We start from the raw sequence: 12621 nt of genomic DNA, 5'->3' as shown, positions 1-12621 counted from the left end.
GTAGCCAGGTATCTTAGGAGCCCCATTTCCTTATTTATAAGATTGAGGACAGTGACATCTCATTGGCCATTTGTGATGATTCTATGAGCAATAGTAAAGCATCTCAAATGATATTTGGTACATGACAATCAATCAAGAGCAAACTTATTAAGGGGTATCTGAGTGGCTCAGTGGTCGAGGGTCTGCCTTAGCTTGGGTAGTGATCCCAGGATCCTGGGATCACATCCTACATCAGGCTCCTTGTGGGAAGCCTGCTTCTCCCTCTGCCTATGTCACTGCCTCTCCCTGTGTGTCTCTCATGAATAAATAAAATCTTTAAAAAAAGAACAAACCTATTAAAAATAAACTTATTAAGCACCTACTATACATGACAAACTAAGTAAGTCGGGTGCTAGATTAATGTGATTCACTCCAATAGTGTTAGTTCCCATGTACCCTATATTGTTAAAGATACTTTAGATGCTGTTTTTGTTTGTTTGTTTGTTTGTTTTTTGTTTTTTAATTCCAGTTTCCACGACTCCTCTGGAAAGGAGGATCGCCATTCCTTGAATTTGTATAAATCATGTTTTTTCCCCTCCAGACAAGTCTGACATAACCAACATTAACTAGTGTCACCCAACTTAATGTCTTGTATTTCCTGAGATAATTCCCATTTCAGATAATCCGTTCTGTGATACGTGTAAGTACCCTTTCTCTTGTCAGTAGCTGTATATCCATCCAACAGATATTTATTAAGCACTTTCTACGAGGAAGACGGAATGCCAATCTGGGGTGGTGACCTAGACTTAATACCTCCCCTCAGAGGCATCCTTTTGGCTCTGGAAGCCTATCCTATGGAGTGAAAACCCAAGTATCAGCCAGGGAATGCTGTAGTTCATCCCTTTAAGTCCCAGGTCTTCGTATTTCTGATCTGCAGAGATGACGTCACTGCATGGCCTCATTGCTTTGAGGTTGAAAACCAATTAGTTGTGCCTACAACCATGTACCTGAGTTGATAACACTGTAGTCTTTAGTCAGTGAAAAATTTCAAACCCACCTATTCTACTCAGTATTGAGCATCTGGCTGGAATTTTGCCTCACATGACCACTAGGGGGCATTTGATCCCCAACTATATTCCTGCAATAGCTTTGAGAATGGTGTTGGGACACCATCCTCAACTGGGGGAAGCGGCCAGGGTGGAGGGCCCGTTAGGCTCAGGTGACATTCCAAAAAAGGGGGAACTGAAAGTAGGATGAACAGGATGAATTCAAGCATTGTCCTGAAAAGACTGTGAGTTATTTAAATCACTCCTCAAACCTGTATGTCGTGTGTGAAACTAAGGAAGGAGATAAACCAGTTTTTATTGTGTGTATACTGTGCATAGGGCCCTAAGCTAGGAGTCTGTGTTTTCATCATCGTATCTATCGCAAGTGTCCTAAAATCTATTGCAGCAGATTTTATCTTTATCTTCATTCAATAAATGAAAAAACAGACTCAGAGAGGTCATTTACCTCTGTATTACACACGTAGGGAGTAGCAAAGAGTCTGATCCCAAGCTAGGTTGGTTTCAAAGCCTACCCACTTTACTACAAAACGCTCACCTGATTGTGATACTCAGATGCCTCTGGGCTTGCTTCCTCAGTTCCCATTGTCATAATTTTCCAAATCTTCATATTACCCTAGGATTTGTGTGTGTTTGTGTTTGTGCGGGCATGGGTGAGAACGCTATGAATAAATGATCCTACAAGTAAGTGATGATTCCATGAGCAATATGTAAAGCATCTCAAATGATATTTGGTACTTACTGCCCCTGGTACTACTTGATAAAACAGGATTTAAATTTGGCCCAGTATGATTTATATACTCTACATGGAGTGCCAACACCTTATACTATAGACAATTAATGGATGTTGAATGAATTAATATACAAGTAAATGAGTGTGGCTCTTAGGAAGTCTCCAGAAAACAGGAAAGGGATGGGGAACTTCTTCCATTTCCATCTGGAAATGTGCTGAAGGCTCTGAGCTAAGGTGAGATTGTCTTCAAATAGAGAACAATAAAGCAGGAGCAGGGGGCCTGATTCCACAGGACCTGTTCGGCCTGCCCTATAGACATCATCCAATCCCAAGGAGGATGGACTCTGACTTGTTTACCGAGAGCCATGGGTCTGCTAGCCCAAAGCACAGTTACTGCAAAGCTTCTGAGGAAAAGGCTCGGCCTGGCTAGCACCGACTGTGCCAGCCCTCCTGGGGCCCGACTTCCAAGTCACTGATATATCTAACCAGGATAATTTGATTTGCAGTGTTTGTTTGTCACTCTGTGCTCCCAGCAGAGCAGATGTGAGCTCCAAGCCCACTTTGACAATATTGGCTGCCTGGGTCAGAACTGTGCCACACAAAGACAAAGCACACAGTTGTTCCGTGCCCACTGAGAGGCCAGAGGTGTCCTCCATCGCCGAGCAACTTGATTTCTGGCCACCTGAACTTCGGTGCCAGCAGCATAATCACCAATGCACCGTGTGAAAAGCAAACCGTTTACCCACTCCAGTGTTTGGGTGAACATTTTCTGGCAATGAGGCTTCCCTGCACTTACCACAGGCAGTTAGTTATGTGAGGAAAGGAGAGCATGAGGAGGAGAGACATTCTGGAAAAAAACAAAAACAAAAAACATTGACTTCTAGTTCAAATTTACCTGAGTTCAGTTGATTAAATCTCCTCTTCCAATCGTCATCCAGAAGGCCTTCAGCGTATAATTTGGGTTGACAAAAAGTTGTGTCAGAAGCAGAAAATAGGAAAGTTTGGCCTCACCTGCTGCAAAATTGGGGGGAGTTTCTATGAGATCTAAAGCAGGTAGGACGTCCTGAGGGCGGGGCAGAGAGACTCCCTGGAGGAGCAGTGAGCGGAGGCCTGCCCCAGGTGGCTGAGGTGGCGCAGACTTCTGTGGGAAGCCCACCGAATGCCACAGACTCCACCAGGACACATGGCCAGCTGCTTTCATCCAACCAAGGGACGTGGGCAGCTGAGCAGAGCCGTGGGGGGTGCTGGGGAAGACAGAGTTGTCTGTGTAAGGAAAACAGCCCTGTACCCACCACCTTCCCGACACCCCACCGTCGCCCGCAGACTGGCATGCCTCCTCCTCTGTCTGCTCCCAGACTCTGCTCTCTGCCCACTCACCGTGGAGATCTGGATTTCTGATCTGGCAAAGAAACATCACAAACATCCTAACTTTTTCCCTTTCTTCTTCATCTGACGCTGAAAGAGTTCAATAGAGATCAACTTGGTACTGGACAAGTGTGGAAATAACCCTTCCCACACACACACCCCCATCACCCAGGCTGAGGAAGTTTGCTGGATGTGACACACTGTTCTATAATCTGAAAAAAAAAAATAGCTTTAAGGCATCGAAATGTTTCTCCCAGTGAAATAGATTTCCTGAAAGAAACAGGAGAAAAGTCTTGGAAAATCTCTTTATTGTATCCTCAGCAGGGCTTGACAGGACTTTGCATGCCCACACCAGCTCCTCTTAGGGGCCCCTTAATGTTTTCCTGAACCATGAACACTCCTGGGACCCCATCACTGCTCCTGATAGCGCCCCATATTAGGACCACATTGGGGACATAGGTGCCTCATCCTCCACCCGGGCCCCCACCTGTATCAGCCATCAGCATCACCGTGTCACTGAGACCTTCGGCCAACAGAATGGGAGATTGGTGAGCTACTGGAAGTATCTGTCACCTGTGCCTTTCAAGGTAGCAGAGGTTGTCAACACTGCAGTCCTCCCATTCCAGTGTACACCCTCCCTCTCAGCACTACCACAACACCACCTTGTTTCCACCATCTGCACTTTCAAGGCCCTGGCCTCTCCCCACGACCTCAGGAACCCATCTGTAAATCTAAGATGGAGAACCTAAATATTAGTTGGATAAAATATAGGACTCATGGAGACCCTAGCTGCCGGCCTAGACTTCTGGACAGGATAGGACTGGAAGAGAGACCATGAGGACATGCCCCAGACCTGGAACCTGCCAGACCAGGTCTAAATCTACCTGGCAGCACCAGGGAACCCCAGTGATGCTTGGGCAGGTTAGTGGCTTCAAGAATGGAGCTGACTCAGTCCACTCACCAGCTCCCTCTGCTCTCTCAGTCTAGAGGCTTCCCTCTATTGTCAACATATTTTGTTTCAACAAATTGAATCCATTTCTTTTAATTTAAATATTTCACTGCACTGTATAAAAGTATCACCTTTCATTTACCCATTTCTCCAAATGACTGAGAAAAGCAATATGCACAATATATACAGAGCATAGTAAATACCAAATTGCTGATCCACATACATAATACTATTTATTTGCTATGATTGTGTGTGTGTGTACATGTGCTTATAAAGTATCTGTCAAAGGATTGGAAAGATAATGTCATCAAAATAACATTTACCTTCTTGAAGAAGGTAGTTTATCAAGATACAGAGTGGTGGCAAAGGGGCTTTGAGCTTTATCTGCATCGTTAGAGTTTTGTTTTGTTTTGTTTTGTTTTTAATAATTTCCGCACCCAAAGTGGGGCTTGAACTCATGACCCCAAGATCAAGAATCATGTGCTCTACCAACTGAGCCAGCCAGGTACCCTTAAATTGTTATAGTTTTTAAAGAAGAGTTAATGCATCTGTGACTGCATAACTTAAAGTTAATTTAATATAAGAAAAAGTGCTACTGTGATGCCTCAGATATTTAGAGAGTATAGGAAGGTTCTCCACAGAAAACACAGCCAATAGGAAGAGAGAGAGAGAGAGAGAGAGAGAGATTTATTTTAAGAAAGTTGCTCATGTGATTGTGGGACTGGCAAGTCTGAAATTCATAAAGGAGGCAGCAGGCTGGAAACTCCGGCATAATTTCTATATTTCTCAAGAATTCTTGGAGAAGACTTCCTTCTCTGGGAAAACTCAGCTTTTGCTCATAAGGCTTTCAGCTCATGAGTTGAAATATGAGTCCCACCCATCCATATAATGGAAGGTTATCTGCTGTATATTTAAACTCAAGTGGAACATAGATATTAGTTACATCTACAGGATGCCTTTGAGAGCAACATTTTACCCTACTGTTTGTGTGAACACCAAGCAAGTGGTCACAACCTAGCCAAGTTGACACATGAAATTCTAGGTGTCTTCAGGCTCTTCCTAGCTCCACTGAGTAAGAGAAGCCCTTCAGATTCCAAATTTAGACTTATGCATTCTTACCAGCCTTCTGCCCCCACCGTTTGGGCTAATGTCTCTTGGCTTTTGATTTCAAGCTTGCCTCTGGATCCCCTTGGCCCCATGTTCTCCATCTGTGGCCTTGCTCTGCTTTGTCCCTGTGTCCAGCCTATCCCAGTATCCTGGCCTGGGCCTCTGCATATGCTGGGCCATGGATTTTAGACAAATGGAAAGCTCCATTTGAAGGAATTGTGGAAAACTTCTTACAAAGGACTTGCATTTTAAATGAGTAGCATTTCTGCTTTTTTTTCCACCATTATTTACTATTTATATATTACTCAGTGAAACTTCAGTATCACTATATTATAAAATTCCGTCAAAAAAAAAAAGAGCAGGATAGTACATAATCATACTACCCTAAAATAACCAATCTTAGCATTTTAGTATGCTTCAGTCTTTTCTCTACATGTATTAATTTTGCAGGGTTATAATCATACCCAATATACAATTTTATCATGTTTTTCCCCTTACTGTTATAGTTTAAGCATTTTTAATGTTGCTGCATCATCTTCATGGTTGCCATTGTTAATAGCTACATAATAGTTCACTGAACTGAAGTGCTTTAACTATCTTTTATCTTTAAACAATTTCCAATTTATTCTTACGACAAATATCCACATCTTTGCTATTTTAGTATTCTTTTTCACACCTCAAATTCTTTCACATGGATTTATTTTTTTTAAAGATTTATTTTTATTTTATGATAGACAGAGAGAGAGAGAGACAGGCAGAGGGAGAAGCAGGCTCCATGCCAGGAGCCCGATGCGGAACTCGATCCCGGGACTCCAGGATCGCACCCTGGGCCAAAGGCAGGCACGAAACCGCTGAGCCACCCAGGGATCCCCTTTCACATGGATTTAAACAATTGCTTGGCCTAAGAATATACATACTTTTTTTTTTTGGTCTTTTGACATATATTTCCAAGTAGATTTTTTTTAAGGTTACCTCAATTTATACTGCCATCAATGTAAATAAGGACCACTGTGTCCCTGTTCCCTTGTGAGTAGAGCTTTGATGGGTGAGGATTTGAGACCAGGAGACATTTCAGCAGCAAAGCTTGAGCCTTGCATTCCATAGAATAGTCTGGTTCTCACTGGTACACTGGTTTTGTGTTGCTTTCTCTCTTACAGACCGAGCAGTTGATAACTCTGTGGGTCCTGTTTGTTTTCACCGTTGTTGGAAACTCCATGGTGCTGTTCTCTACATGGAGGAGGAAGAGGAAGTCAAGAATGACCTTCTTTGTGACTCAGCTGGCTATCACAGGTAAGTCACTTATGCAAAATTCCTGGGCTCCTCACTTTCACTGTGAAATCACTGGGCTTTCTCACCACTAGAAATGGCATACTATCAAATCCAAAGACATCAGCAGATTTGAGAGTAATTTCTATAGGGATACAAAACCCATATTTGGAGTTTTCTTTCAGCAAGTTTAACACATCTATATATCCTTAAGATTCCATTATAAAAATAACTTACTATGTAACACACTTGAAAATACCACTATCAGTGCCACCAAGGGGTTCTTTGGGGTTTCACCCTTCTCCACACAGCAGCCTCCATAGTTCACTAAAGAGATAGGACAATATCATACCATATTATGAGTTTAAAGAATACATCCCAGCAAATGGACCAGAATTATCTCTATTCAATAACAAATGTGAAGTCTCAAGTACTTCTTTGCAGATTGAAGTCTGTGGACATTGTTTTTGAAATATAAGTGATATGTAACACCACTGGTGGGCACAATATGAGGACATAAGATAATATCTGGGATCAGGATAATTTAAATGTGGATTTGGGGAATGTCCAGTACAGTTGAAGTGTGAATGCATCACACTTAGAGGGGGAATGGTGAAACATTCTCAAGTTTAAAAATGATCTGTGAAATAAAAACTCCCACAAAGATGAGTAGAGCCCAAATCAGAAGGGGTCATGTCCAAAAGGAAAACACGGACACCTGCATAGCTCAGTAGGTTGAGAGTCTGACACTTGATTTCAGCTCAGGTCATCATCTGAGGGTCATGAGATCAAACCCCACATCCTTGCCCAGCAGGGAGTCTGCTGGAGATATTCTCTCTCTCCTGCCGCCCCTCCCCCTGCTCTCACTCTCTCTCAAATAAATAAATGACACCCCCCCCCAAAAAAAAAGAAAGAAAACAAAGAGAGGGAGTCTTATTTCTACAGGCCAAAAATGAGAGTAGACAAATGGGATTCCTGGAGGGTCCAGTCTAAGACAGACTTGGACTCCTAAGCTCTGGGAACAAGACGGCTGTGATATGAGCTTAATTTGAGTCAAACCATAGGGAAAATGCAAAAAAAAAATTTAAGTATTAAATGCTAACAAGAAGCAATGGTAGATGATCGTCAGAATGGGCTGTTTGGTACATTTCAACCTGTGCTATACTCTCAGTTGCAGTAAGGACAATGGGGGGTTCTTAGAAATTTAGCCCTGAGCCACAATATAGGAAAAATATGGCACCGTAATACGTTCTCCCGTATCTCACCGTACGGGAGAACCTTAGCCATATATTGTTGATAGCCTGAAATCCTCCCATCTCTTGAACGGGGCTACAGTGACCAGAATGAAAACCAAAGGCACTATTGAGAAATACAGAGATAATGAGAGAAGCTTGTGTCACAAAGGTGCTGCTTATGATGGGAAAAAAAGAAAAAAAGAAAAAAGAAAAAAACAACTCTCAACCTTTCCTGCAAATAGGAGGCCCACTTTTCACTTCTATGACAGTAGGAATGAAGGATAATCATGATCATCCAACAAACTCTGAGATGCAAAATCCCTGGATGATGATGTAATAACTTACTTCCATTATATTTCCTTAATTACTATGCTGTAACCCACATTCTACAGAGCTGTGTGCTCTTTTAGAGGGTAAGAATTTACAGGTGGCAAGGATATCAGCTTGCAATTTAGTGTTGCAAAAAATAATTAACAAATGAATCACTGAAATTTCACCATCTGTTGTTAAAAAGTTGTGTGTTCTAGTGTAATCCATACTTTGCTGTTTTTTTTTAATATTTATTTGTTTTTTGTTTATGTGTGTGTGTGTGTGTATGAGAGAGAGAGAGAGAAAGAGCACAACCAGGTAGAGAAACAGAGGGAAAGAGAAAAGCAGATTCCCCATGGAGCAGGGACCCAGACATGGGCTCTATCCCAGGACCCCGAGATCATAACCTAAACTGAAGGCAGATGCTCAACCAACTGAGCAACCCAGGAGCCTCATATTCTGCTGTATTAATCAGGCTTAATTTCTCATGAATGTTCAAGTCTGTTTTATATTCACTAATTCTTCCTGGAAAAACCCAAGGGGTCAGATCAGAAGCATTTTAAATAAAGAATTTGCAGAAAGGAAAGCTTGGCCAAGGTTCGGAAAGTTTAGGAACTAACTGCAAAATGTAAAATAACCTAAGCTAGAAATACAATAGATGGGTATAGCAGCAAATTAAACATAACTGCAGAGAAAATTAATAAACTGGAAGACGGGTTAGAAAATAATAATAAGATTGAAGCATGAAGAAACATAAAGATGGAAAATGCAGACAGAAAATAACACACTGACCCAGGGAAAAGGATTCCCCCAAAAAAAGGTAAGAGAGTGGACAGAAATAATATTTAAAGTTATAATGACAGTTTTACCAAAATCCTGAAAATCATCAAAATACAGATTCATAAAGTACCATAAAGATCGACAAGATCAAAATCAATCAAACAAGTATAAAGAGAACACACATGAAAATGATGAGTTTAAGTAAAGTCCTCATATTGGATTTGAATTGAAAATATCTGTGTTTACTCAAAGTGTATCTTATGTTTAAAAAGAGTCCTTATGTTTCAAGGGTACATACCGAAGCGTTGGCAAGTATAAACTGATAATATATATTAGACTTGCCTCAAAATAATTTGGGGGCATGGTTCAGTAGGATAGAGGACAAAACCAGTTAAAAGTAAAAGGATAGTCAAGTAAAAGGATAAAAATAATAAAACAAGGAAACACAAACCAAAGACAGCTGATGAAGCTATCTATATATGTCAGAAATTCAGATATTCACTCTGCTTCTTAAAACGTGGGTGTCTATATCTTTGTCTCAGCGCTTGCTTTAGGGGAAAAACAAAAATGAAGACAGAAGGATTCTAGCGGTAATAATGTTCTTTTTGTTGATATTGATTGTAATTACATGGGTGTGTTCCCTTTGTGATAATTCACCAAATTATATACTTACGATTTGTGTACTTTATGTAGTCTGTTTCAATAAAAAGATTTATTTACAAAATATGGAGCAGGACTTGCCACCTCAAATGCCTTCAGAAGCCAATGTATGAAAGAGCCCAGGGAAGGGACAGGCAAAGATGGACACCCAGGGGAAGTAGAGAATGCACACTCCACCTACAGCATTCAAACTCCATTCTTGTGGCTGATCAAACAAGCCACACAGGCAGGCCAGATTTGGCCTAAGGGCCACTGATTTACAACCACTGATACAGAAAATCTTAAAATCAGAATTTGAAAAGCTTGTGCCAGGAGAAAATCCCAGCCCATCTCATAGTGTGAATCCCACTTTCAATAAGTGAAGGGAACATTAAGCTTTTTGGATGGGGTTGGGGAGACTGAGAGCAAGGAGGGGGAGCTTATCATTTATAATGGTTTAGACAAATTGCATGTTTGTCCAAGTTTTAAAATGCATTCTCTTGCAAAAAAAAAAAAATGTTCTGTTAGGACTTTCTTCTCCAGTTTCCATTATTATAATAATTTGAAAATTATAAACCATGATGTCGTCAAACCATTGAAACCCAAAAATTGGAACATTATAGGCCTCAGGAGCAATAATAATGCAAATGAATATATAAAGGAAATTTCCTAATGATATCAAGCCCAGCCCATAGAACCTGATCTACATGATTATCAGATGACCACCAAGATCTAGGAGAAAAGGGCAGCCTGGGCGGCTCAGCGGTTTAGCGCCTGCCTTCAGCCCAGGGCCTGATCCTGAAGACTCGGGATCGAGTCCCACGTTGGGCTCCCTGCATGGAGCCTGTTTCTCCCTCTGCCTGTGTCTCTGCCTCTCTCTCTCTCTCTGTGTCTCTCATGAATAAATACATAAAATCTTAAAAAAAAAAAAAAGATATAGGAGAAAAGTCAAGATCAGCCTGTCTTCCTACCTGCTTATCGCTGAAATTCTTCCTTCGGAGGAGCATGTATCAAGCTTCTCTGTATGAGGAAAAATCACTGACAAGACACTGACCCTATCAGGGTGATATTAAAACAGAGGCTGCTGGCTTAAACTCAGCATGAATGAGTTGTTCTCACATAAAGATGCTGCTATTCTTAGTGTGTCCCTGTGATGCCAAGACATTTGCATAAATATAGCTATCATTTTATAGGTGTTTTTCTCTTGGCATCAAGGCAGGGATTTCTTAGTCTGCTCAGTGCACCGTCACAAAATACCACACCCCAGAGGGCTTAAACAACAGACATTTGTATCCTCGGAGTTCTGGAGGCTGGGAGTGTGAGATAGGGTGCCAGCGGGATGGGGTTCTGGTGAGAGCGCTCTTCCCACCTTGCAGAGGGCTGCCTTCTCACTCTGTCCTCACATGGAGAGAGAGAAAGCAAGCTCTCTGGTGTCTCCTAATAAAGCTGCTGATCCTGTCAGATCCGGGCCTTACCCTTATGACTTCATTTAACATTAAGCACTTCCATAAAGGCTCTGTCTACACATAGAGTCACATTGGGAATTGGGGCTTTAACATTATGAATTTTGGTGAGACACAACATTCAGGTCATAACAGAGGGGAAAAGCTAGGTGCATCAGAGGGTTACAAGTGATTCAATATGGGCAGAACATAGCATGGATGGGGGTCTGAGATGAAAGAAATGAGGGGTAACCATAAATAGGATCTTTGGATGCCTTGCTAAGATGTTCAGTGCATCCATGAGCACGTCCTCTGTCATCCTAGCTTGGTGCAGGCCTCCACTGCGTTTGATGTGGATTGCTCCAAAAGTCCCAGCGTGTAAGAGTGAGAAAACAGATACTTAAATTAACCCATGGCCAGGTTTTGTTGGTAACATGGAGCAAAGTAAAGCAAGGAAGTTAAACTTCTTGTCAAGAGGATGATGTAAATGTTAGACCGCAGAGACCATGACTAAAGAAAGAGATGAAATCAGGACAGGTCAGAAAATTAAAGAGACAGTGGAGAGTCAAGGAATGAGAGGTCGCCACATAGTGTTAAGGTGGGTTTAGTGATAGCCCTGGAATGAAACAGCTGGAAAGAAGTGAGTGTGTGCTCGAGATCCAAGATGTTCTCAGGGGAATATTGCAGAGATGTTGTAACTCAGTGTGTCCCTTGTACTGGGGAGCCAAAGTAGAGTCACAGTCACAAACAGAGTCACTGTTAACCAACAGGGCCCCCATAACGGAAGCTAAATTCTATTAAATGCTTACCATGTACTGGGCTCTGTGCAAAATGCTTTGTGTAGATTATTTGATTTAATCCTCACAATAGTCCCATGACTTAGCCCTGCCATAATCCCCTTTTTACAGACATGGAAATTAACGCTCAAAGAGATTCAGACCTTGCCCTAGGTCATGCAGTGAGGGGTAGACCATATATTCAAACTCAGGCAGTCTTTCTTCCAATTGTGAGCTTTTAGTCATCACAGCATGGGCCTCCCCGAGAGGCCTATGTGTGGGTGAGTGGTCCGTGGACATACTGCAACACCTCAGGATAATGGAAGGCAGATTAAATGAGGCAAAATTGAGAGCCTGGTGCCAATGTGCTTAATAAATGAGGGGGACTGACTGAGCAAGAGCATAGCAGTCCCTAGATAGGAGAATATAATCACTGCATATAAACCTCAAAGGATTTTGAAAATGTTTGCAATTCAGTTAAAAATATTTGTAGCTGACCAGCTGGCTAGATTTCTAGTCTGTGTAGTGAGCCCTAGCATTGGTAAGGTGACAACTGCCCATGCAAGATGGGATGCCAGGAATCCTCCTGCCCCATCCCAATGCCTCGCAAACCTGTTGACAATGGCTGAAATGTCCGTCACAACATAACGATTTCTTGGAAGGCTGTGAGAGTGAAAATACTCTGAAAACATACCTTACGCCTCACTTTGCTTATTGCTTCTCAGTATGGAATGAAAATCTGAGAGCTTGTAGAAAGAGAAGGGTCCTGGGGTGCAGTGGATGACAAGGAGTGGGAAGGAGCCAGTGTTACTGAAGACACGTTTCACCCATTTCAGACTTGTGTACTTCAAATCTTTTGGGGAGCCTTGGGGGTTTACATTAAGGCAAACCAAGTGTCATGGTTCCAAAGTTTGGGAAGGGCTATAGCTGATAATTTTTTTAGTTTTTTAATTTTAATCAACATTCTGAATGAAGAT

General features: G+C 41.9%; 1 protein-coding gene and 1 long non-coding RNA gene across 4 annotated transcripts in view; one reads left to right on the top strand and one right to left on the bottom strand.

Annotated features, from left to right (window-relative positions):
- Positions 1-10482, bottom strand: part of LOC144288601 (uncharacterized) — a 33358-nt gene extending 22876 nt beyond the window's left edge. Inside the window, exon 1 of one of the 2 annotated variants that reach the window (XR_013356564.1) lies at positions 10398-10482. This is a non-coding gene — a long non-coding RNA (uncharacterized LOC144288601). Of the gene's footprint in view, positions 1-2671; positions 3022-10397 lie in introns of those variants that run through there. The other variant, XR_013356565.1, reaches the window with a different exon arrangement.
- NPSR1 (neuropeptide S receptor 1) overlaps positions 1-12621 on the top strand; it is a 145195-nt gene that overhangs the window by 21155 nt on the left and 111419 nt on the right. For both annotated transcript variants that reach the window (XM_077856224.1, XM_077856225.1), the window contains exon 2: positions 6355-6487. In XM_077856224.1, the coding sequence (XP_077712350.1) occupies positions 6355-6487 (133 nt within the window). The remainder of the gene's footprint in view (positions 1-6354; positions 6488-12621) is intronic.

The sequence above is a fragment of the Canis aureus genome, chromosome 18 (assembly GCF_053574225.1).
Source record: "Canis aureus isolate CA01 chromosome 18, VMU_Caureus_v.1.0, whole genome shotgun sequence".
Lineage (NCBI taxonomy): Eukaryota > Metazoa > Chordata > Mammalia > Carnivora > Canidae > Canis > Canis aureus.
This window is presented reverse-complemented; position numbering and strand designations above follow the sequence as displayed.